The sequence below is a fragment of the Eulemur rufifrons genome, chromosome 15 (genome assembly GCF_041146395.1).
Source record: "Eulemur rufifrons isolate Redbay chromosome 15, OSU_ERuf_1, whole genome shotgun sequence".
Taxonomy (NCBI): Eukaryota; Metazoa; Chordata; class Mammalia; order Primates; family Lemuridae; genus Eulemur; species Eulemur rufifrons.
The window spans coordinates 94,478,687-94,503,522 of NC_090997.1; the positions used below are offsets into that span (position 1 = coordinate 94,478,687).

The window sequence follows — 24,836 nt, forward strand, 5'->3', positions numbered from 1 at the left end:
AGAGGACAGCCCGTAGGAGAAACTGATATACAACTTGACAATAAAGAGTCCAGGTGTGGTAAAAGTGATTTATTTTTGGAGCACAGTAACAGCTATGCAACTAGGAACATTCATTTACCTGTCCCTTCCATGTTTTTGTGTCACAAAGACATACTAAGACTTTGGAAAAATTCCAAAGGGGATAACACTTCAAATATGCTGTTTCTTTACTTTTCTTTTGTACTTGTCTTAATCACAGTGAACCAAATAAAATAGCTTTACAGCTTACTAAACTCAAACTTGTCCTCAGAGGAAGCAGTTTAAACATTTACAACGGTAAATCAATCAGCTATGCGATGATTCCACATAAGGAGAAAAACCGGAGAGCAAAAAGCAGCTCTAACAGAAAGCGTGTCTTGTCAAAGGGAAAAAAAAATACACGTCACAAGGAAAATCCAATTTATCTAGAAAGAGCGGGCCCTCTTCAGGATTGAGGTCCCAAAATAAGGTAAAATTGTGGGTGCGGTGTTCTCTCTGGGAAAGAAAAGGAGAGGAACAGCTCTGGCTCAAACTGTGCTAAGAATCTGGTTTAAAAAGACTAAAGGAGTCAGGGAAAGACGGACATCGCTGCTCTCCCAGGGACGGCATTTACCATGAATCAAAGAGCTGAGAACACATTCTCCCTGAGGCGTCCCCCAGACTGTGCCTAAAAATAAACTGCAAAGAGTTTCCCTCTGCACTTGCTGGTGGCTGGCTTTTCCCCAGGAGGTGCCTCACGCTCTCCCTAAAAGGAGCTCCCAAGTCCCCTAGTGAACAAATGAGCCACAGCCTGGAGGGCTGGATGCTGTCTGGAGATGCCAGGGCCCTCTGAGGACGCAGGGTCCACGCAGCATCACTGCACTTCTTGGCCACAACAAATGGGTGGGCCCCTTCTCCCCAACACTCAAAGCACTGGCTGGCTAGAAGAAACAGCACCCGGAACGTGGCAATAAACCTCCAAGACTGAGCTCACCTGAGCTCTCCGCTGACCCACCTGCGGGTTTCCCAGCAAAAGTCCTGACACCTGCCCCAGTATAGCATGAGGAATGGCTTTGAAGGTTCCCAGGGAAGGGCCTGTTTTGGAAACTGCCATGATGAATGGCTGGAAAAACAGAGGTACTTGACCCTGAGCCAAGCAGTATGTATGTGTCTATGGGGTGTGTGTGTACATGTGTGAGTGTGCCTTGTGTGTGCATGTGATATTTGTGTGGTCTGGGGTGTGTGTGCATGAAGGGGGTGAAGACCCCCCAAGCAGGCCTTCAGGACAAAGTGCCCTGCACTCATCCCCAGCCAGGCACAGACACACAATTTCAGAGCAATTGTCGAGGCTGGGCTCCCCTGGTGGGCGAGGTTAGCAGTAGCTAACATGAAGACTTCCAGATATCCAACCTTCCCTGGCCACCTGACTACATATTTCAAACATCATTTGATGCAGTGAAATTCAAGACCATTTACCAGCCTTTGTCAAACTTTTGGCCACGACCCACCTTAAGTTTACATGGCTACCAAGGGTGTGGGATTCACAGGGCTAGATGAGAAGAGTTCATACTCAGCCTGATCGTGCAGGGTGTGCTCTGAGATGTCCTAGTCCATTGTATTTGTGGTGTTGACCCACAAATTGATTTCATGGGCCATTTGTGGATTCCACTTACAGCTTGACACAGTCACAGGCTGTTTAGGACAATCCCTTGGAGCTGCAGTGGGAACTGTCTTCCCCCACACCAGAAATACCCACTCCACAGAAGTGGGCGGACCTCCCCGCAGCAGGCCCAGGCCTCCGTGATGATCATCAAGTGCCACCAAGGAAGAGGAAGCAGGCTTCCCTGAAAAGAAAAGGGGCAGCCACGGTGGGCTGACTCAGGTCGGGGCTGGCAACCACCCACCCACCGCCCGAGTTGCAAGGCGAGACAGAGCCATGCCTTGCAGGGGCGTGAGCCAGTCCCTTAGGAGTTCTCCAGCGGCGCCCCGGCCCTCTGGCATCTCTGCACAAGGAGGAGGATGAGCCGGGCGAGGTCGGAGAGGTCGGGGGACTCGGCCATCACGCGGTCCACCTGCTCCGGTGGGAAGACGCTGCAGAGCGCGGTGCGCGCCCGGGCGCGCGCGTCCTCCTCGCCGTCCGCGGCTGCATACCCCGAAGGTCCCCCAAGGGCGCCGTCGCCCCAGGCCGGCTCCACCCAGGCCGAGAGGCCCGGAAAGCGGTCGGAGCTCAGGGGGCGGGCCCACGGGTCGTTGGGCGGCCTGCGCTGGGGAAGCAGGTCGCAGTGCAGGTCCCTGAGCCGGTGACCGCCCCGCGGCTGGAGCTGCGGCCCGGGCAGGGGCGGGAGGCCGGGCGGGCCCGAGGTGACAGCGCTGCTCGCCCGCAGGGATGGCGAGGGCCGGGGCGCCGGGGCGCCGGTGGGCACCCAGTCGGGCCCGCATAGCCCGGGCGTCAGGCCGCAGGCGGGGCCCGGAGGGCGCGGACCGAGGGACCCCAAGTCGTCGCTGAAGGCCAGCCGGGAGAAGCTCCCTCGCAGGGCGGCCAGGTCCGCAGGCTGCGGCGCAGGCGGGAGGCTCCGTGCCCCTGGCTCCCGGGGGGCCGACCGGGCTCCTGTGGGGCCGCCCCGGGTGCTCGGGGGCCACTGCTCCTCAGCGCCCTGCTGGGCCCGCGTTTGGGCGCGGAGCTCATCCGCCACCGCCAGCTGCGTGTGGTGCGGCCTCTCCGGGTGGTAGAACTTGCACTTGATGCCGTAGGTGCACTTCTTGCCTGGAAGGGGCCGGGGCAGAGAGGGCGCGCCGTGAGACCTGGGGCGCGGAGAGCTGTGCCGCCTGCTGCGTCGGGCACTGCCGCCCGTGGCCTTTCTCCGTGGACGTTCCTCCCGGAAGGCCCCCAGAGAGAAGTGCGCGGGGTCGGGGCGGGGGGGGGGCGCATGGGCGAGGGTGCGCTGGGCACACTAACCCCAGGGTCGGCAGAGTGCCTGTCGGTCCGGGAACTCCCTTTGACCAGGGACTGGGATCAAATCTGATCTGATGACCTTCAGCTCCACGTCCCCAGGGTCCCTGCAGATAGGGCCGATCTTGGGGAGGCGTGGTGGGGAGTGGGTGCTCATGGCCTAGGATTGTGCCCCCCAGTGCCGCCTCAGTTTCCACCACTGCCCACTCCCCGCTTGCTAACCGTTGCTCTCTCCCTACAGACTGTTCTGGCAGAGCGGTGATCAAATGATCAAGTACATTACCATCCAAACGCCCGCACTTCTGAGAGTGAACGGGGCTGGATGGGCCAACCTGAATGTATGTGTGGTCACCTTCATTCTAACAAGAAATTACTCTGAATGTCACTCAAGGCTTGAATGAACTTCTGTAAGCATAAAAACCAAAGCCTGGGACATCAAATAACTTGCCAAAACAAGTCAGTGAACAAGCTGGCTGGAAGGCTGGCGTCCCTGAGGGCTCTGGGATAAAACCCTTAACTCTCCATGGAGAGCACTGACCAAAGTCCATTGAAGCGGGCCACAGTGGGGCAGGGTGAGGACAGAAATGCCGGGGGCCAGGGGAAGGGACTGAGAACGGGAGCTGGGGATGCACACGGCCCCCTGCTTCTCAGACACGGCTTTGCCCTGAGTGGGACCCCTGCGCCAGGGCCTGGCAAACACCCCTCTGCAACAGCCATCCAGGATGTCAGTTCATCCTTACAATAACCCTGTCAGGAAACAGCAGTCCAGAGAGGTTAAGTTACCTCTCCAGGGTCACACAGCTGGTTCAGGGCAGAAGTTGGGAGAGAGCCCAGGCTGCTGATCACCAGGCCAGCGCTTTTGACTGTGCCCCTGTGTCCCGCACAAGGCCCTGAACAGGGCCCAGGAAGCACTGGGCGGGAGGTACCCACCATAGGGGCAGCGCTGCCAGCACGGCTCTGGGGGCTTTGGCTTCCGGCTCAGGAAATTGCTCAGGGTGGGTCCGTGTCGGCCCAGGGGGTCATCGGGAGGCATGAACCTGGAAAATAAGCACAGGGGGGCAACTGCAAGACCAACTGGGACTCACCACTGGCACCTGGAGGGAGGGAGCGGGCTGAGCCACCCTGCGAGCACCAGGCAGGCAAAACCCTCCCTTCACACCAAACTTCCCATGGGCGGCTGCACAGCACAGCCCTGGGCCTCTTCCTCCTGCCTGGCTCAAGCCAGCAGTATCAGAATCATCTAGCAACTTGTTAAAATGCATTCTCAGAGCTGCACACAGACCTGCTTAATCAGAATCTGAAGTTATTCAGGAATCTGTATGTTGACAACTTGCCAGGTGATTTGTATCCAGGAAAACTGAAGCATAATCGCTCTAGGGCTCTCCTGGCTTCCCACTGTCCTCGACAGAAGGTTAGAAACCTCCGTGGGGCTAACAAATGGTTCCAGAGGTTTCAGAGTTGACTGAGCCCCTTGAGGCTTAGGTCCCATTTCTCCTGTGTTTCACCTCTCACCAAACACAGCTCTGGGCAGATGCAGGGGAAGGATCAGTATGCACAGAGCGAGTGAGATACCTGCTGGGGATCAGCGAAGCAGCGGCTGCCAGGTGTCCTCTGAACAGAGCGCCTCCTGGCACACGCCACCTGCTCCTCTGCTGACCCCCGGCCACGGGCTGGGTCTGTTTCTGGGGCTGCCCTTATTCTGGACGAGTCACTCTGACACTGCCCTGCCCCCTGCCTGCCCCCTCCCTCCTCGCTGGCACTGAGCCCGAACAAGGAGGGGGTGCAGCTCACGGTGCTCAGGGCCCAAGGGGAAAACTAAACTCCTTGGAAAGAAAACTCCCCTTGTTTGGTGAGATCTACTTTTTTACATGAATCCTTCTGTTCCCAGAGACACTTCCAGGTCATGCTAAGGTTCTGCTGAGGAGTTGTGGATTCTAAATGGGGGGCAGACTCTTTGTGGGTTGGTGTTCCCCTAAGAGTCCGAGATCATGCGGAGAGCTGGGTGAGTCCCAGGCCAGGGCAGCCACCATGGCTCAGCTCCCAGCTACACAGCCGGCTTCTCAGAGCTGGGCCCCGACCAAGAAGCGAGGGAGCCGCCCACTGCGGTTATTAAAAGTTCCCGAAGACTTCACCTCCTGTTCTCCCAGGAGCAGGAGCTGTGCCAAGAGGGCCCTGTGGACGTGCCCGGGGCGCCGAGGCCAGTGCCCTTGCTCACAGGCGGGTGGCAGGCCCTGCTTCCGGGGGGCCTTTGGCAGGCCCTAAGCCGAGGCCAGTGCATCGAAAGGACTTGGCCCGGGCCCCAGGCTGTCGCCAGGCCAGAGGCAGCCATATCCATCAGTCCTCAGTGAGGATTTCTGGAACCCACAGTTACAAACTTGCCAATTCCTGCAGGCCAAAGCTGGACGGTGAGCGCTGCTGGCCTTGCAGATCTGGAAATGACAATGGGGGCAACTGCAGGGTACCACTGCCAAACATCTGCCCTGGGGCTCAGGAGGGCAGCTGCACCTCCATGGCTGCAGGGGCAGGTGGCAGTGGGGACGACAGTACTCCTAGGGGCAGCATGTCCTGGTCTGGCCTGGGAATAACTGTTACCATTTGTGGGGTACAGTTCTCTTTAGTCCTTAGGACAATCTCAGAGGTAATATTATTAATGCCTTTTCAACATGAAGAATGATCAGCTCAGTGAGGTTGAGCGACTCCCCCAGGACACACAACCAGTAAGTGGCAGGACCTCACTTGGAAACCTCCCCTCCTGCCCCAAAGCGCTAGCTGTTTCCACAGCACCACACTGCTTCCCTGGCTTCAGGGTCAGGAACCGCTGGGTCGTGTGCAGGTGGCCTGGGCCCAGACCACATGCCTTCTCCTCCCTCCCCGTCCCCGCCCCCAGGGCCGCAGCCATTCATTCACTCGTCCATGCAACTCCTTCACTCCTCCATTCATCTACAACTAGTTATTGCCCATCATGTGCCAGGCATGCTGGGGACATGGCACGTAAGACAGATACAGTCCCTGCCCTCAGAGAGCTCGGGAGCTTGTCTCAATTCAGGTTCCCAAGAGCTAGTCACAGAGCCCAGAATGAGGGCTGAGCTGTCATTGCCTGGAACAGAAACTGGAATAGGAGTGATGTCCCAGCCTTCTGTGCCCTCCCCACCTTGTCCCACACAGAACCACCTTGCCCGGCTCGCAGTGTCTGCCCTCAGCATTCCTGAGCACATCTGAAGTGGACATGCCACCATCTCCTCCCACCTTAGCTCAGCTGAGGGCCTCACCCAGCACCTGCTGTCAGGTGGGGGCTGGTGGCCCTGAGGCCCCTCTCCTCCCGCAGCCGTGGCTGGTTGGTCTGGGGTGGACCTGGCCTGGGGTGGGGGTGGGGACCACCCAGCATGAGGTGAGCCAACCAGGTTCTCTGGAAATTTCAACACTGAGGTCGGGAGACAGAGTCAGTGCCAGGCAGGTGAAGATCTTTACAGCCCAAAAGAAAAGATTCTGTTGCCCAATCCTATATGTAATTAAAAAAAAATGTTTTTAAAAAACAGCCCAAAACCTGAAATAAGTAAAAGGCAACACAACAAAGTTCAGATTTTTTCCATGATGACTATTTCAGTTCTCTTATTTGAAGTATTAATTTCTAAAAAAAAGCACATGCCTGGCCCATTTGCTGGGCAGCTTTGTGGTGAGTCAGTCAGATGTGTGGCCGTGGGGACAGCAAGGTCAAGGACAAAATAGCCCTGCTGGGGAAAGTGCCCACAGAGAAGGCCGGCCAGGAAAGGGGAGACTCAGGGGGACAGAGGTGACTGTGCAGCCTGGGGCAGGGGGCCCATCTGCAGGGCTGGGTGTGCCCCGCCCCCAACCCCTGCCTGGAAGTGGGGGTGGCCTCTGCCCCACTGTCCGTGTCAGGCCCCTGCCCGGCCCATACCGGTCGTTGACGAAGGAGAACATGAGCAGCCTCTGCTCGATGAACCACTTCCACTCGGGGTTCTCGCTCTGCAGGTCGCGGTAGTTGTCGTTGGAGACGATGATGCCGTCCTGCTCGTAGGCCACCTTCACAATGTAGCGGTCGTCGTAGCAGACCAGCCGCTTGCCGTGCACCTTGCGGGACGGGGTGTACACGAGCACCGCCTGCCGCTCCAGCTGCTCCAGCACGTGCTGCTCTGCGGGCGCAGGTGACAGAGACCGCGGGTGAGGACTTCGCCAGGGACACGCTCCACCCCACTCCCCACACGGTCAGACGAGGGGCAGGAGGTTCGGTTTCTCCCACCATCACTTTCACTTCTTTCGCTAAATTTCACTGAATTTGCCCGCAGCCCGAGGTCAAGGGGGCCGTTGGCTTGTCTTGCCCCTGCCACGACAGGGGCGCAGAGGATGGTACGCAACAAGGCAGAGTCACTTCAGAAGGAAGGTTCTGGTCGCAGCTCTGGTCTGTTTGAGGGTTACGTGCCCCTCCCCCAGTAGACACCGGGGCCTCCTGGAGAAAGGCATTCCTGTTTTAACTGGCACCCCGGCAATGCCTCAGCAATGACGAGGGGTCCCGCATCCTCCTGGAGGGCTCCTGCATGGGCCCTTCGCTGGGAACCACGGGTCCCTCTTCCCCACCATGCAGGAGTCTGCTCGGGACACCTTTGGGGTGCAGCATCACATAACTGACAGATCTGAGGGACTCGAGAATGGAATAGAAAGAGCCCAAGGCTAAGAATCTACAGCCTGGGTTCTGGGTGAGCCCCAGTTCCTGGGTAATTTACCGCTGTTTTAATGTCAGGTTGTACATTTATAAAAGGAGGGTGACAACACCTCCCTTACCCATCTCAAGGTGTCTGTGAGCAGACGAGCAGACTGAATAAGCTCAGGTGTGTGAGAGTTCTAGCAAAAGCTACGAAGGAGGTAACCATGTATCAGGTGGTAGAAACATTACAAGGGCTTTCTTATCAGGGGCTAAAAGTCCCATCCAAGGAAGTTCTGCTGTTTGGTCTTAGTTTTTGCCTTTGGAGACTTGCAAAAAAAGGAAAAATCCCTTTAACACATAATATTTACTCAGCATTTGGAAGAGTATACTCTTCATAATTTGTCATAAATTGTTTCTTCCCCCAAGTTTAAGTCCTTGCCATTATGACATGGTTTCCAGACTTTAAAAAGATACATAATGTGGCCAGGTGTGGTGCCTCATGCCTGTAAAGCCCACCACTTTGGGAGGTGAAGGCAGGAGGATCATTTGAGGCCAGGAGTTCAAGACCGGCCTGGGCAACATAGCAAGATCCCATTTCTACAAAAAAATTTAAAAATTAACCAGGCGTGGTGGCGCATGCTTGTGGTCTTAGTAGGAGGATTGCTTGAGCCCAGGAGTTTGAGGTTACAGTGAGTTATGATGACACCACTGCCTGGGTGACAGAGGTCTACCAAAAAAAACAATGTGCATAATGTATCTATTATACAAACAGTAATAAAAAATGTCACCTCTAAAGCACCTGCTTTGAGAAATGAAGGTGGCCCAGGTTTGGGAAGTCCCCTCTGCCCCAACCAGTTTGCAGTCCTCTCCACTTCCCTTAAGATAACCCAAGGTTTAGAACTTTGTGTTTATATTATAATTCCCTTGATTTTATTTTTAAAAATACATATGTATAAAGGACCATTTTCAATGTGGCTAAACACTGGACTTCACACAAATGGAATCATACTATACATGTACTATGCAACTTGCTTTTTTCATTTGCATCGTGTTCGTGAGGTCTGGCCATGTTGATATGCTCACTGCTGTTAGTTTTGTTTGTAAGTCCCTGGCACAGAAGTCCAAGGGCCTCTCTAGGATATATCTCTAAGAGTGGCTCTTGCTGAGTTGTAGGGAAAGGCACATTACAAGATAATGCCAAATTGATTTCCAGAGTGGTGATACCAAGTTCCATACCCAGCACAGCATATGAGACAACCTTGCCAACACGTGGCATTTTCAGGCTTTTGAATTGCTGACAATCTGGTGGGTACAAAATCGCCTCTTGCTGTGGTTTCATTTTGCATTTCTCTGGTTACTAATGAGATTTGGCATCTTTTCATAAGTTTACTGGCCATCTATGTTTTCTCTTCTGTGAATGCCTTTTTCACTCGTAGCTCATCTTTCTGTTGGTTCATTGTCTTTGTCTCATTAATTTGGAGAATTTATCCCCTCCCTCTCAAAGTCCCAACATAATGGCAATAAAGAAGTACAAAAGGGGGTCCGTAATCACATTCAAATAGGCTTGGGGACAGCAGCAAACCCAGGATTTTGACAGATTTTAGGAAGACAGAAAGCAGACAGGATCATGTTGATCCCACAGCGTGGAGGGAGCCACAGCCCTGAGTGTGCACAGAAGGCTGGAGCGGAGGTGGGGGCCATGTCCCCGCAAAGTCGCAGAGCAGTCCCAGCCTCGGAGAGGGAGCGGCGGTCAGGCAGCGCAGGATGGCTAACGGGTGAGCTACTCGCCAGCCAGCTGATGCCAAGGGTATGGAACTCCACTGCTCCCTACCCTACCCCTACCACTATAAAGAAAGTGCAGATACAAACAGGAAGGAGGAGGCCTCCCACTGTGGCTGCTGACCTCCTAGATAAAACCGTCATCGTTTTGCACTGGAAAATGATTGCCCTGCTGCCTGCCTGCTCCACGCCAGGTATGCTAGAGTGAAAACTGCCAGCCACACAGATGGTTAGCCCTGGCATTTAGGGAGAGGTTTGAATGCTGGGAGAGAAAACCCAAGGCACTTGCCCACATATAGAGTCATGTGCCGCATAATGATGTTTCAGACCACATATACGATGGTGGTCCCATACATGGACTATAATGGAACTGAAAAATTCCTATTGCCTAGAGACGTTGTAGCAGTCCTGATGTTGTGGGGCTACACATTACTCACGTGTTTGTGGGGATGCTGGTGTAAACAAACCTACTGCACTGCCCGTCGTATGAAAGCACAGCACGTACAATTGTGTGCAGAACATAAAACTTGCTGGATAACAAATGACTATGTTACTGGTTTCTATATTTACTATACTACACTTTTTATTGTTAGAGTATATTCCTTCTCCTTGTTAAAAAAAAGTTAACTGTAAAGCATCCCCAGGCAGGTCCTCCGGGAGGAATTCTAGAAGGCACTGTTACCACAGATGACAGCTCCATGTGTGTTACTGCCCTGAAGACCTTGCAGAGGGACAAGATGTGGAGGTGGACGACAGTGATATTGATGATCCTGACCCTGTATAGGCCTAGGCTAATGTGTCTGTGTCTTATTTTTTTAACAAAAAGTTAAAAAGAAATTAAAAATAGAACAAAGCTTATAGAATAAGGATATAAAGAAAGAAAAGATTTTGTACAGCTGTACAATGAGTTTGTGTTGTAAGTCAAGTATTATTATAAAAAAGTCAAAAAGTTCACATTCACTCACCACTCACTCGCTGACTCACCCAGAGCAACTTCCCGTCCTGCAAGCTCCATTCATGCATGGTAAGTGCCCTGTACAGGTGCACCACATTTTATCTTATGTGCTGTTTTTCCTGTACCTTTTCTATGTTTAGATACACGAATACTTACCATTGTGTTACAGTTGCCTATAGTATTCAGTACACTGACATGCTGTACAGGTGTGTGGCCTGGAAGCAATAAGCCGTATCATGTAACATAAGTGTGTAGTAGACTGCAACTAGGTTTATGTACATACATGCTGTGATGTTCACACCACGAAGAAATCACCTAATGATGCATTTCTCAGAATGTATCTCCATCATTAAGCGAAATATGACTGTATATTTAACCAGTCTGGTTCTTTGTTCACCATAAAAGCTGACAAAGATCACCAGACTTTTGAGAGGAAAATCTAACAACACAAAAGACAGTGAGAGAGAGACAGACAGGCTCTCTGACAGACAGACAGACACGAAGATGAACAAAGAGAACTGACCCCAGAAAAAAACTGCATAAAATTTGTGGAAATTAAGAGAATGTTTTTAAAAGTCTATATGAGCATAGAAATATTCAAGAAGATGCTGCATCCAAGAGACAAGAGTAGCTTGGAGTAACAGAGAGAAAGGAGAAAGAAAATGGTAACCATTGATAGAATTTAAAACAAACCAAAACCAAAAACCTTTGGTAAAAATCCTGGAAGAAAAAGTCAAGGAAACCTCCTAGAATCACCAAGAGCTCAGCCCTACACTGCTGACTGGGCTGAAACAATGCCAACAGCAGTTGGCACCTGATCTCCCCTTACAGATTAAGCATCCCTGGTCCAAAAAGCCAAAATGCTCCAAAATTCAAAACTTTTCAAGCACCAACATGACACTCAAAGGAAATGCTCATTGCAATATTTTAAATTTTGGATTTTTGAATTAGGGATGCTCAACCAGCAAGGCAAATATCCCAAAATCCAAAACACTTCTGGTCCCAAGCATTTCAAATAAGGGATACTCACCCTGTATAAGAAAGCCAAATAAAAAAACAAACAACATCCTGTTTAAACCTGTTTAAAATCCTCATATTACATGTCATGAGTTGTTCTAAGAAAAATAAATAAATAACAAAATAAACCACTGTGTTCTAATATTTGTAGCTTAAAATATTCCTAGCTGAATTAAAATTAAAAACAAAGAATTCCCTGGGTCTCCATTTTCTTTCTTTCGTTTTTTTCTAAATGAAGAGATTGGACTAGGTATTCTGTAAATAAATATTACCTGACTGAATAAATGTCTCTTTCAAATCCCGTATACTATTAGGGGTGGAATGCAGATCCAGTCTTCCCTCAGGTGTTCAAACTCATCAGACACAATTATTTTTGAAACTTAATCATTCACACTGAAAGACTAATTTATTCATTCATCTATTCCACAACTATGTATTGAACAGGTAGCATATGCCAGGTACCACGCTAGGTACCAGCTGTTAGGGCCATGGCAGTGGACAGGCATCATCGGTACCATCACAGAGCGTACAGTGCAGTAGAGAAGACAGACATCATTAAACAAGTAACCAAATGGATAAGTGACTATCACTGTGCTATCCAGAAACGGTGTATTTGGTACCTCTTGAGCAGGTACTGCTCCAGCATACCTTGAATAGGGCTATCAGCTCTTGGTGGTTCTTTCCTCCAGGATGGGACAAAAACCTTGATGTAGGTGTGTCCTCTGTCCCTGAACCAGTCCACAGCCAGCTGGATCCCCCGGCAAGAGAAGATTTCTTTATTTCCATGGCTATAATGGGAAAACAAAGAAATCTGTAGAGACACAGAAAGTGCCCCTAAGAGCGATTTCCCGTGGGAATATCCTGGATCATAATCGGAGCCAGGCAAACCCGCATTTTAAAGACAGTTCATTCTTTCATTCACAAACTCTGTGCCTTATCTAGAACCATGAAGCCTGTGAGAGGTAGGAGGGTCTCGGGTTCCCAGGGGAATACATTCCAAGGACCAACTGACAAGATCCTCTCTTTAACCGAAGCTAACGAGGATCAACATAAAATGGATGACAGCGGCCATGTGCAGAATTACTCTCGCCCTGAGACATGGTTGTACTGTTATTGGGTTTCCCAAGTTCACAAGGACGTCAGCAGAGGCAGTGAAGAGAGAGTGGTGTGGGAACAGGGAGGGCCTCAAGGGCCTGCCTGAAGATGTTCTCCTTTCTCCTAAGGGGAATGAGAAGCCATGGAAGGACGTTAAGATTGGAGATATGTGTGATGTGATGTGATTTTGATTCAAAAATCTGGCAGCACAGAGGACAAGAAATTGGAAGGGAGCAAGAGAAGGTGTAGGGAACCAGCTAAGCTGTTGTAGGGACCAGAGCAAAGACTGATGGTGACTTGGACCGGGCTGGTGGTGGATGAAGGAGAAGGGCAGGGGAGCCTGAGAGATAGTTGGAAGGTAAAATCTCCAGAATGCGGTGACCCATTGACACAGGGGTGACAGAGAAGAAGGCACCGAGGGTGATGGTGCCCTATCACTGACACACGGAATGCTGACAGGAAGAGGCTTCAGAGGGCAAGATTACGAGTCTGGTTTTGGCCACAATTGCGCTGTGTACTTGAGATTTCCTCTAAGTGGAGATCTTAAATAAACAGCGAGGGTTCAGAGGAAAGGTCTGAGTGACAAAAGTTGTAGGTCATCTCTACTTAAGCAAAAGCTGAAACCACAGCATGGACAAAATTACCCGACTGCCCGGAGAGAAAGTGAGTGGCCCAGGGCCACACCTGGAGGAACTGTGGGACTTAGCAGCTGCTTACGCATCGAGGAGGCCAATCTTACGCAAGAGGCAGAAAGGATCTATCAGAGAAGGAGGAAGGAAACAGAAGGGTGCTGCTTCGTGAAAACACCCCTGACCCTCTAGACCAGCACTAATGCGAACAACCGGCGACACCCTTCCCTCCCCTGCACCCCGCAAACGCACGCGTCTCTTGACTGCAGCAAAGTCTATCCCAGTCATTTCAGAAGGAAAAAATATCACTACCATGATTATTTCAAAAATTGCTTCTTCATTAAGCGCTCTTTTTTGGGACTCATTACATGATGTTTAACCATTCAAAAGCCAACTTTCCATTCCCGACACCTTTGGGGCGAGGGGGTTCAGTGGGGAGAGAGAGGGAGGGAAACTGAACCCTGGCAGAGCTCCCAGGCAGGCAATAGGCATCCACTGGGGCCCTGGGCGCCCACTCCCGGCGTACGGAGGGAAGGCGTAGCCCAAGGGCATCCACTCATGGGCGCGTTCCTCCACGGGCACAAGGTCTCTACAAACATCTACGACAGGCTCTGTGCTGAGTGCTAAGAAGAGACATCACCCCCGCTTCTTGGCGCTCATGTTTAATATGAGAGAGTTCAGTTTGCCAGGCCACTCTGCACACTTCATCTCATTTAATCACTACAACAAGCCCTTGAGGAAGTGATCTTTGTCCTCATTTTACCCTTATGGAAGCCGAAGCAAACAGACGTGCCCTGCTCTCTGGTCTAGTGGCCGCCTGACCTGTTGGGCTGCAGACTCTTCCTCCCTGGTTTCCCCGAAGACCATTTATTCCTCCCCCTCCCCAGTCTCTGCCCCTGGGGTCCAGATGGCAGCTCTTTGGGGGCAATAATGACCGGCAGTTAAGATGCTCACACCTGGGGAGGGCCCTTCCCACCCTCCTTGCCAGGCACTGAGAACGGCCAGGCAGCAGGCTGAGCGCCAGGCACTGGGAAGAGGAAACAGGGCGTTGTGAATAACAGAAGGGTGGGAAGCGGAAGTGGGTTGGTGCCGGAGGCAAATTTTGCCTGCACGACAACTGTGCCTGGGGCAGCTGCAGTTAGGGAGCCTGTCATTTACAGTAACTAGACAATCTCATTGCACTGTTGTTGCCCAAGAGGCCTCTGCAGAAGTTAGGGCCAAAACAGTCCTGTGAAGAGCAAGGTTGTGGCTGTGGGTGGGAGGGAAGGAAGATGAGCAATGCTTCCTGAGGGCTCTGAGGTGTGAAGGGGCACTGCTATTTCCATTCTCTTTCTTATCTGGGGTTAAATTGCAAACGCTTGGACCCTTCTTACCAGGAGATCTCTGCCCAGCTCAAGTGAGGGGGAACAGAGAGGGTGGGCAGGGCCTGCTCTAGGTGCACTCATCTTATCAAAGGAGAAATGGGTGCAGACAGGTAGGAGTCCAAGGCTAACGTCAGGCAGAGCAGATGCAGGGGCCCAGTTGTAAACCCCCCACCCATGTCTTTTCCACCTACCGGAAACCACGGAGAGGAGCATGATGAAAACTGAGACAGGCATGATTTCAAGCCTGAACTCTCTCTTCGTTGGAGATTTCATACTCCAGAATAAGCCAGAGTCTGATGAGTTTTCTAAGAGTTTAACACATTAACTGCCCTGTGAGTTGTATTTAACTCACGCTAGTTTTGAACCCGGGACCTCATGAAGCATATGTAACTCACAAGTCTCTTCACCTTGGGACCCATGTGAACTATTTGTCAAGTTGCATATAACTCACACACAGAAAACAATAAAAAATAACAAATTTTTCGTTAAATTGGAAAGGATCATTTTGGTTTTGACACTTTTTATTCTATTTTCATAATAAAACATCATGGCCGCAAGGAAAAAAAATTTTTTTCTAGTGTGGCAGTCAATGTGTTAAACATGTAAACAACTCAAAAAGCCCTGTACCCTCCAAAATGAGGACACATTCAAATGAAACCCTCCTCTGGGGCAGTAAAGAGGATGTGAAATTATCAGGTGGTTTCCCCCCAGGCTTGTACTTCAAATCCTGCCTTTTCTAGATTTGCCTACAGAATGTAAAACAGATTGGCTGCTGGTGAGCCTGCCTGCCCAGGCAAGGAAACGCTGCAACAGTTGGCTCATGAGAACTCAGGTTCCCAGACACCATGATGCAGCTTTTAATATGCTTTCAATGAAAGCTGCCTTCTTTTTAAAAACCTGCTGGACATTTTTCTTAGGCCAGGTGTCTCTCAACTCAGGTATTCAGCTGAGTAACCCAAGCTGACCGCCCCCCCCCCCACACACACACTCCTCTATCCTGAAGGTGTGGGGGGTGTAGTTGGCAATCAGTCTCTGGGCTGCTGGTTAACCAGAGCTACCACTCAATGCACATGCAAGGAGCTCCAGCCCCTGGGCAGCAGCAGGAGTGGGTCCTGGCACCAGCTTTGCAAAGGGCCCCTGGAGGAGGGAGCAGAGGCCTCACACGTCCCGTCTGCAGCTGGCATGCCCAGGGCTCACCCTGCAGGGGAAGGGCTGTGGCTCCAGGACAAAGGCCTATGAGGTCAGGGTCTCCCACCCTGCAGCCCTTCCCAAGGCCGAACTGGGGAAGAGCGGAAGAAATGGGAACTGCATGGGAAAGAGCACTGAATCCAAGCTGGTGCTATTGCTCTGGGACCTCGAGCAAGTTACTTACTCTCTCTGAACCTCTGAAGAAGAAGAAAAATTCCTTTATAAGAAAAATGTATTTATTTCTTTCAAGTATATCTAAAATAACCACGTTGGGTCAGGCACGGTGGTTCACGCCTATAATCCTAGCATTTTGGTAGGCCAAGGCAGGAGGATCGCTTGAGGTCAGGAGTTCGAGACCAGTCTGAGCAAGAGGGAGAGACCCTGTTTCTACAAAAAATAGAAAAATTAGCCAGGTGTCGTGGCATGTGCCTATAGTCCCAGCTACTCAGGAGACTGAGGCAAGAAGATCGCTTGAGCCCAGGAGTTGGAGGTTGCAGTGAGCTATGATTGTATCCCTGCACTCCAGCCTGGGCAACAGAGCGAGATCCTGTCTCAAAAAAAAAATTTTTTTTTTAAAGTCAGATGACTCTCCTGAGGCTACACAGCTGTTAGGCTGAAAAGGGAGAGCTGTATAGTCCAATAATAGCCACTCACCACATGTGGCTTTTCATATTTAAATTCAGATTAATTTAAAAAGATAAAATTTAGAATTCAGTTCCTTGGTTACACTAGACACAGTTCAAGTGCTGGATAGCCGCATATGGCAAGTGGCTCCCATATGGGACAGTGTAGGTACAGCACTCTCTCTTGTCACAGGGAGTCATATTGGATGGCCCTGAGCTAAAGGTGCCCACATTCTGTCCCCTGCACCTGACCTCCCTGGTGTCCTATGTGGGTTATGGCAAACAGGGGTGGCCATGAGATCTGCTGCCTGGGCCCTGTTGTGTTCTCTCCCTGTTTCGACTTAGAGTTCTTATGTTGACATATCCCTTAGGAAACGGTAGATGATGCCCTTAGTCCTGCTTGAAAGAGCCCATTTCTTGCAGAAAGCACTTGGACGGTGACCCACTGTGCAGATCTCCAGAGAGCGGCAGCCAAGCTTCCAGGTTCAGCCGCAACACACTGCCTTGGGCTAAACCATCTGAAGCATTGGGGAGGGAAGCCCACGAAAACTTCTACCTGTGGTGGCATGGCCAGGGAGCACACTGGTGGAGGTCGGAGTCTGACTCAGACCAGTGTTGTCCTTGGCCAAGCCCATCAAGTCCCATCCAGTGCAACTGAGAAGGTCCATACAAGGATCGATGGCCCACTCTCACATTCTCTGTGCTAACAGGGACATGTGGCTTAGTGCCTCCCAAGGCACAGGAAAGAAATCCCTGTGAAAGACAAGAAAACAAACTGTTCTCCAGAGCTTCCAGAAGCCCACCCCAGGCTCCAAGGGACAGAGCCACAGCCGGCAACAGGCACACCGAAGGATGTTCCTGCCAGCAGATGACGTGCTTCTCATCTGCTCAGGGTGGCACAGTCTTTAAGCTCCTCCCACCACTCCAGGGCCAGACGGTGCGTGAAGCAGGATCGCCTTCAGAAACAGAGACTGGCCCAGGTGCATCTCGGTGGCTCACACCCGTAATCCTAGCACTTTGGGAGGCTGAGGTGGGAGAGTTGTTTGGGGCCAGGAGCTCGAGACCAGCCTGAGCAAGAGCGAGACCCTGTCTCTACAAAAAAACAGAAAAATTAGCTGGATGTGGTGCTTTTGCTTATAGTCCCAGTTACTCAAGAGGCTGAGGCAGGAGGATTGTTTGAGCTCAGGAGTTTGAGGTTGTGGTGAGCTATGATGATGCTACTGTAGTCTAGCCCGGGTGACAGAATGAGACCCTGTCTCCAAAAAAAAAAAAAAAAGGCAATGTCTGCAATACTATAAAACCTCAGTGAAAGGGAATTTTCAGAAACCATGTTTCTGAGGTTAATTGAATTTTGAGGTCAACAGATAATTACAAGGCACCACTTTGGGTTTCAAACATCCTTTCCCTGTAAAAGGTGAGGTCCCACTTGAATCTCTTTCATGACTGAGAATCTGGCAGACCCTGAGGGATATGTGTCCTGCTGAAACTCCCTTTGGAGGATGTGGCAGACACCATTTTAGAAGGCGTAGGGGATGGGTGGAACCTGGGATCCCCACTGTCTCCCAGAACTTACCTTTGGAAGGGACAAATTAAGTATCATGATTGGGCGGTTGTTGTGCAATTTGTCTCTTTTTCTTAATAGTTGAGATCCAGGGGGCAGGGGTGGAGATGTTTGTGTGTATAGACAGATATGTGTATGCATACATATATGTACACACACGGAATGCACATAGCTATCTGTTTTGTAGGCAGCCAGTGTGTGAACACATTTATGCTCTGAGACACTCTTCGTAATAAGTCTGAGTGATGGTTTCCATTTGTAACTCACATAGACTGAACACAAAGGGATTAAACTGGCTATAATTATAGGAGATTGGGGGGCAGAGATGGGACTGCCAAGGGGAAGAGAGGGCTCCATCACCTGTTGACATAATCAAGGCCCAGGAGACGAGGCTGGTTTTAACAAACACTCCAGTACGCACCACAAAGAGTGTGTAGGGACAGCCCCTGAGGCTGGGACATCATGGCTTGAACCCTTCCAAACTTCTGCCCTGCAATGCCAAGTCCAAAGTGAGCCCAAATCCCCAGGGAAACTCTTGGATGCTCTGTTGACTCATTCGGTGCTGTGGATAACTGCTTTTCTGGATTCCCACCTCCAGGTGAGAGTTACTCAGCTTAGGTCTGAGGTACTTATGGTCACCTTATGGTCACATGCAAATAGAGGACGTGGTTTAAATCTGAATTCCAAGCAGCAACAGAGACTCCCATCAAAAGAAAACCCACCACCTTATTATGACAATTCCTAAAAAATGCCTGCTCCCCCAAGAGAGAATGCTGACACTTTCCAGCAGCCGCTGGAGTAGTCTTTTCACCCTATAGCCATTCTGCTGTTGCGATTTGGAATCACAGAACTCATAATCTCAGGGCTGGGAAGGTCTTTGATATAAGCAATATCATCTCACATGCAAAGCCCTCTGCCTGTCAATGTCCAGAGAGAGAGGTGCCTTGGCCAGATCACACAGAGGCCAGGGCCCCTCCTCACAATCCCTCCCAGTAGGAACCTTAGAACCTACTGGATTCTTAAAAAAATCCCTTTAACTCCCCAGACATCTTAAACTGAGCAGGATTTCATAGGCTTACCTATCTGGTGCCTACATAGGACATGGATGAGAATGTGATAGTGACTATATGGACCAGCCCCTAAATCCCAAGGGGAAGAGAGGGCTCCATCACCTGTTGACATAATCAAGGCCCAGGAGACGAGGCTGGTTTTAACAAACACTCCAGTACGCACCACAAAGAGTGTGTAGGGACAGCCCCTGAGGCTGGGACATCATGGCTTGAACCCTTCCAAACTTCTGCCCTGCAATGCCAAGTCCAAAGTGAGCCCAAATCCCCAGGGAAACTCTTGGATGCTCTGTTGACTCATTCGGTGCTGTGGATAACTGCTTTTCTGGATTCCCACCTCCAGGTGAGAGTTACTCAGCTTTTGAAAAGGGAAGCACATGTATTTACATCTGTGAGTGAACAATTTCCTAAATAAGCCAAGTGGCAGAATAAGCCACTTGTTTGAGCAACACCCTGCCTGGCCCAGCAGGGAGTCGGGGGAGGCTGCAGAGATTTCATTCCAGGGAGCTCAGCCAAGAGAGATAGAATAACAGCTCAGCACGACGCTCAGATGCTCACATCCCCGAAACACACGAAGATGCCAATACACAAATCTTCACATAGCCGTGTCTGCGGCTTGGGGGGCCATGGACACCTCTCTCCAGCCTACCAAGGGAACCGCAACCCCAGCAGAAGTCTTCCCACGCAATTCAAGTATGTCTTCCCACCTGGTTCTCCTAATCTTGAGAGAAGCAGAAGAGATATCTATTGGCCTCTTTCACAGAAGAGGAAATGAGTACTATGGCTTTCCCAGAGTCACGCAGCTGGTTAGGGACAGACTCCAGGCAAGGAGCCACATCTGCCAACACCTGAGCCTGGACTCCTGGGGATTGCCACTGCCTTCCCCAGAAGGAAGCTGTTCCTCTGCGTTGATATAATAACAGCTACACCTGTGGAACACTTAGTCTGTGTCAGGCACTGTCCCAGGCATTTTGTGCAGGTCCAATGCTCACAGCTACCCTCTAGGGAGGTTTTATCCCAGCAATACAGATGGAGAAAGCGAGGTTCAGAGAGGTTAAGTGACTTGCTTAAGGCCACACCACTACTAAGGGTGGCACAAGGATTCAAAGCCCCATGCACTGGCCCCAAAACTCTTTGGAGCCAACCGCAGAGAAAAGGGACAGTCTCAGGGCAGCTGAGCGCAAGGCCCCCGCCCCCGCCCAGGGTAAAGGAAGGCTACCTCATCGCCACGTTGCTGCCGTCAATCACTATGGGTCGCAGTGAGCTGGACGGGTCTCCGCAGTCCTCTTCGGGGGCTGTCCCCAGGCCGCGCCGGGCGGAGTCGGGGAGCCCGCAGGAGCCCCGGGGCACGAGCTGGGGCGCGGCCTGGGTCTGCGGGGCCCCGGGGCGGCTGCCGGTGCGGATCAGCTCCTGCAGCACGTCGTTGACCAGGGCGCCCTCACCCAGCTTGCCCAGCACCCTGAGCACGTCCTCGCGGCCGTAGCCCAGCTTCTGGAAGAAATCCATCTTGCTCGGCCGCTCCATGCTGGGCCCGCCGGCCGGCGAGGGTCCTGCCCCCCGCTCCCTGCAGGCCGAGCGCCGCGGGCATGAGCTGCGGAGAGAGGGCGCCGTCAGGGGCTTGCGGGCGGCCCGGCCGCGGGGAGGCGAGCTGAGCGCGCGTTCCCTCCCTCCCGGCCTTATCTGCCAGGAAATCATGTCGAGCCCGGTCCCCGTGGGGATTTTCAGTTGCTCAGTGTGGTTGGGGAGCCGAAGATGCAACCACGCTGCTTTTACTACTAGTGCTCTTTCTGAGGGACACCAGCCACACGGCCCGGCACCCAGCACTCGGGACAGGCCGAAGAAAGGTTTCTGAGGCTTGGGCATGGGCTGACTGGTGTCCTCCCCAAATTCCCGTGTTGAAGCCCTTACCCCCTCTGTACCTCCCAGTGTGACTGTATTTGGAGACAGGACCTTTAAAATGAGGTCACTAGGGTGGGCTCTAATCCAATATGACTGGTGTCCTTATGAGAAGAGGAAATTTGGACACCGGCACACAGAGGGACCACCACGTGAAGATGCAGGGAGACACCCTGCAGACACCTTGATCCCAGACTTCCAGCCTCCAGAACTGGGAGATAATGAGTCCCCTTGTTTAAGCTCCCAGGCCACAGCTTGGTTCTGGCAGCCCTAGCTGCCTAGTAGAGGCCCCTGGTGAATTCTACTGCCAGAAAGGCAATGGTCCCACCCAAATTCAGCTCTGTGCGCTGCACAGCCTTCCCTAGCAATTAACTCGGACCAACTGAACTTCTGCAACAGAAGGCGCTATCCCGAGTTCCAGCCTTCCCATCGGGCAGCACTGCTTGGCCCACACCTGTGGGGTGGCCCGGGAAGGGCACTGCAGCCGCACAGACACTTTCAAAAGGAAGAATAAGACCCAACCAACAGGAACACTATGGACAGACTGGGTCCCTCTCTCTGTTCTACCCACAAAGAGCTACAGCTTTCAAAACCCATTTAAAAATACAGATATAATCATTTACTGTGAACGAAAAATTCAAACAAGGCAGAAGTATAAAGAATAAAAGATACAATATCTCTTCGTGCATACCTCCAACCCCCTTGCCTCCTCTGCTGTCCTCTGCTGTTTGCTTGCATCTCTTCAGCACTTTCTCTACATATTTACCTGCATGTCTAATGCGCACAAATGTTGTTTTAGGGTTGTTTTGTTTTTACAGAAATTGTGTCATACTATACATATTGCTTAGCAACTTGCTTTTCCTATTAAAAATGCATTTTGGAAATCTTTCCATGCCAGCTTATCTGCCCAGCTGCTCACTGTGTCCCCAGCGTTTAGGGCAGTGCCTAGTACAGCTGAATCTCATTATGTGTATTGATTCATGAATGAATGAGTGGTGTTTTCCAGCCTTTAGCCATATGTCAAACGATGGAAATTTGTCTTCCATTTTCTGCTGTTACAAATCATGCTCAATGAACATTCTTGCACATCTACCTTGCTTTTTACCTTCAGTCCTTAGTCTCCTATTTGACTCCTTTGCATCATTCACATATCTCTGCGAGGCTCCTACTGTGGCTTGCCATTCTCTGCGGGCCTCTCCCTGAAGTGGAGAAGCCAGAGCAAATCTAACAATGGCAGTCTGGCAGGCAAAGGGCATTTCGCAGCCAGCCTCCTGGACAGAGCGGTTTCTGTCACAGTCCCCACATGTTCACCTCCCACTCTACCCTGGCCACTGATGGCCGGCACCACTGCTGAAATACCGAAAATGCCCCCAAGGTCACCAGTCCCCTGCTTACTGCCAAATCTTACAGCATCTTCACAGTCTCGACCTCATACAAACTCTCTGCCACTTGGGACACTGGAGACCACTCCCTGACTTGCTATTTTCAATCAAAAAATTATGGAACTGTCCCCTTCTTGAAACTCTGTGCTCCCTTAGGTTGTATGACTTGGCCTGCTTCTCCTCCTGAGTCTTTCCAGCTCTCTGTTCACTCCTTCAGTGTTGGGGTCCTGCCCAGACCCTCCAGCAGCCCCTGTATTCCAGTGGGCCACACAGCTGCATGTCTGGCTCAGACCTCCTACTGAGCACCAAACATACACAGTTATAAATCTATGAGAGAAATGCCAGGCATGCTATTTAAATAAAGTGCTATGGGAACTCAGAATGATGTCTTTCAACAGATATTTGCTAAGTGTCTACTTCAGTGGTTCTCAAAGTGTGGTCCAGGGACCCCAGGACTTTTTCAGAGAGTTTGTGAGGTAAAAACTATTTTCATAATAATGCTAAGATGTAATTTGTTTATTTCACCCTCATCCTCTCATGAGTGTATGATGGAATATTCTAGAGACTACGTGTTGTGTGATATTGCAACGGTGTGAATACAGAATACAGAAGCAGATATGAGAATCCAGCTGTTTTCTATTAACCCAGACATTAAAGAGATTTGTAAAAATGTGGCCAGGCTCAGTGGCTCACGCCTGTAACCCTAACACTCTGGGAGGCCGAGGAGGGAGGATCCCTTGAGCTCAGGAGTTCGAGACCAGCCTGGGCAACAAGAGACACTGTCTTTACAAAAAATAAAAAAATTAGCTAGGCGTGATGGCCCATGCCTGTAGTCTTAGATACTCTGGAGGCTAACATGAGAAGATCACTTGAGCCCAGGAACTTGAGGCCACAGTGAGCTATGATCATGCCACTGCACTGCAGCCTGGGCAACAGAGTGAGATCCTATCTAAAAACAAAAACAAAAGCAAAAACAACAAAAAGAAACAGCAGCACAGTGATGAGAACATTCTGGAATGCTTAGAGGGCAGGGAGAAGTTCAGTGTAGCTCTAGAGAAAGGGTCAGGCAGGCCAGTGGTGGACAGTAAGGTGGACGGGGCGGGGCGGTGGTTAGAGGCTATTTCTCAGCAGGGGAGTGACATGGTCAGATTTGTTTTAGAAAAGAGTACTGGCTACAAGCCAGATGGGCTCGAGGAAAGAGACCCTTAGGAGTCCGTGGCAGTCGTCAGTCGTGAAGACAGCAGGACGGGAAGACGGCAGGACGGAAGTGTGGGTGGGGCAGGGGGAGATGGGTTTGAAAGGGTCAGACTGAGGGAGGGAAGACACCAGGCTTTCTGCACTGTGGCCCTAGGAGAATGGTGGTGTGTCTATAGGCCATACACAGAGCCAGCTACGTGGTCTCAAACTCCTGACCTCAAGCCATCCTCCCATCTCAACCTCCCAAACAGCCACTGTGGGACTATGGGCACGAGCCACTGCACCCAGCTCAGCACTGCGCTGCTCCATATGCTTTCCTCTCTGCTTGGAATGCCCTTTTAGGCTTGGCTAACTTCAAGATTCAGCTCAAATGTCACCCAGAGCAGCCATCCCTGACCCTACGGACAGAATGAGCACATTAGTCATCTGCCATGGCACTTTGTTCACACCTCTGTTACAACTCATCGAATTGTCATTTACCCAGAGACCGAATCCCTCAAATATTCCAACCTGCTGCCTCAGAATCACCAGCACCTGGCATGGTGCCAAGTATATCTGAGGAGTTTAATAGATATTTTTAAAATAAATGCCCAAGGCTAGAGTTATGCTGCCTTCTCAAATATTTTTTCCATGGGTTCCCTGTCTCATTGAATGGCATCCCCCCTAAGATCCAAAGACGAAATCTCAATGTCACCCTGGCTCTCTCTTTCCCTCACTCCTACGTCTAATTGGTCAATAATCTATTTCCTGGGCATTTCCCATAAGCACGGCCCTTTACGGTCACATCACCACTGCCCAGCTCATCCACTCCCTCGTGTGACCAACGTTCACTGCTCGCCTACTTGGCACCAGCACTGTGCCAGGCCCCAGCTCTATAAAAACAAAATACTATGCAATCCAATTTCAACTCACTCACCATCGATTCAGGAAAACAGACCAAAAAATGTAAACAACGGGCAAGCCATAAATCATGAAGATAAGCACAATACTTTTGACTAGAAAAATGTGCTTTCAAAACGCAGGTGCGGAACGGCTTATCTTCCCGTAAAGGGCCGGGCAAGGCTGGGGCCTTACAGCTCCGTGCAGGGCAGGCAGGCCCGGCTTTCCCAGGTGGGACAAGGGCTAAGTCACACTCTGTGGCATCATCACAGTCGGGCCTGAGCCACCCTCCAGGCTCTCGGCCACCTGCCTCCAGTCCAGCCTCACCTTCTTCTCTCTGCCTCGTGACCAGTCCTCTCGGGAAGATTGTCCCCTTGGGCTGGGAGCCAGCTATGGTCCAAACTCCATGGAGGAAGAGGACGCTCACACAGCCTGGCCAACCTGCCTCATGCTGGGAGCTGACCCCGAAAGGCCTCTAGGCAGGCTCTTCCCTCTGCCCGAGTGCCTGTCCCCCAGGGGGGACCCCACCGTCACAGCCTTCCCAATCCTGGCAGCCTGCTGATTGCCACCTCCACCCCACCTGCCAGGCAAGTGCTG

At 51.3% G+C, this 24,836-nt stretch overlaps 1 protein-coding gene across 1 annotated transcript; it reads right to left on the reverse strand.

Annotated features, from left to right (window-relative positions):
- Window positions 1-1,961: 1,961 nt before the first annotated feature.
- ZC3H12D (zinc finger CCCH-type containing 12D) lies at window positions 1,962-20,409 on the reverse strand. Its single transcript, XM_069489096.1, has 5 exons — window positions 20,105-20,409; window positions 12,007-12,146; window positions 6,864-7,098; window positions 3,878-3,984; window positions 1,962-2,761 (listed from the first exon to the last, which is right to left on the reverse strand). The coding sequence occupies exons 1-5, from the start codon at window positions 20,407-20,409 to the stop codon at window positions 1,962-1,964; spliced, it is 1,587 nt and encodes a 528-aa protein (XP_069345197.1).
- Between the last annotated feature and the right edge of the window lie 4,427 nt (window positions 20,410-24,836).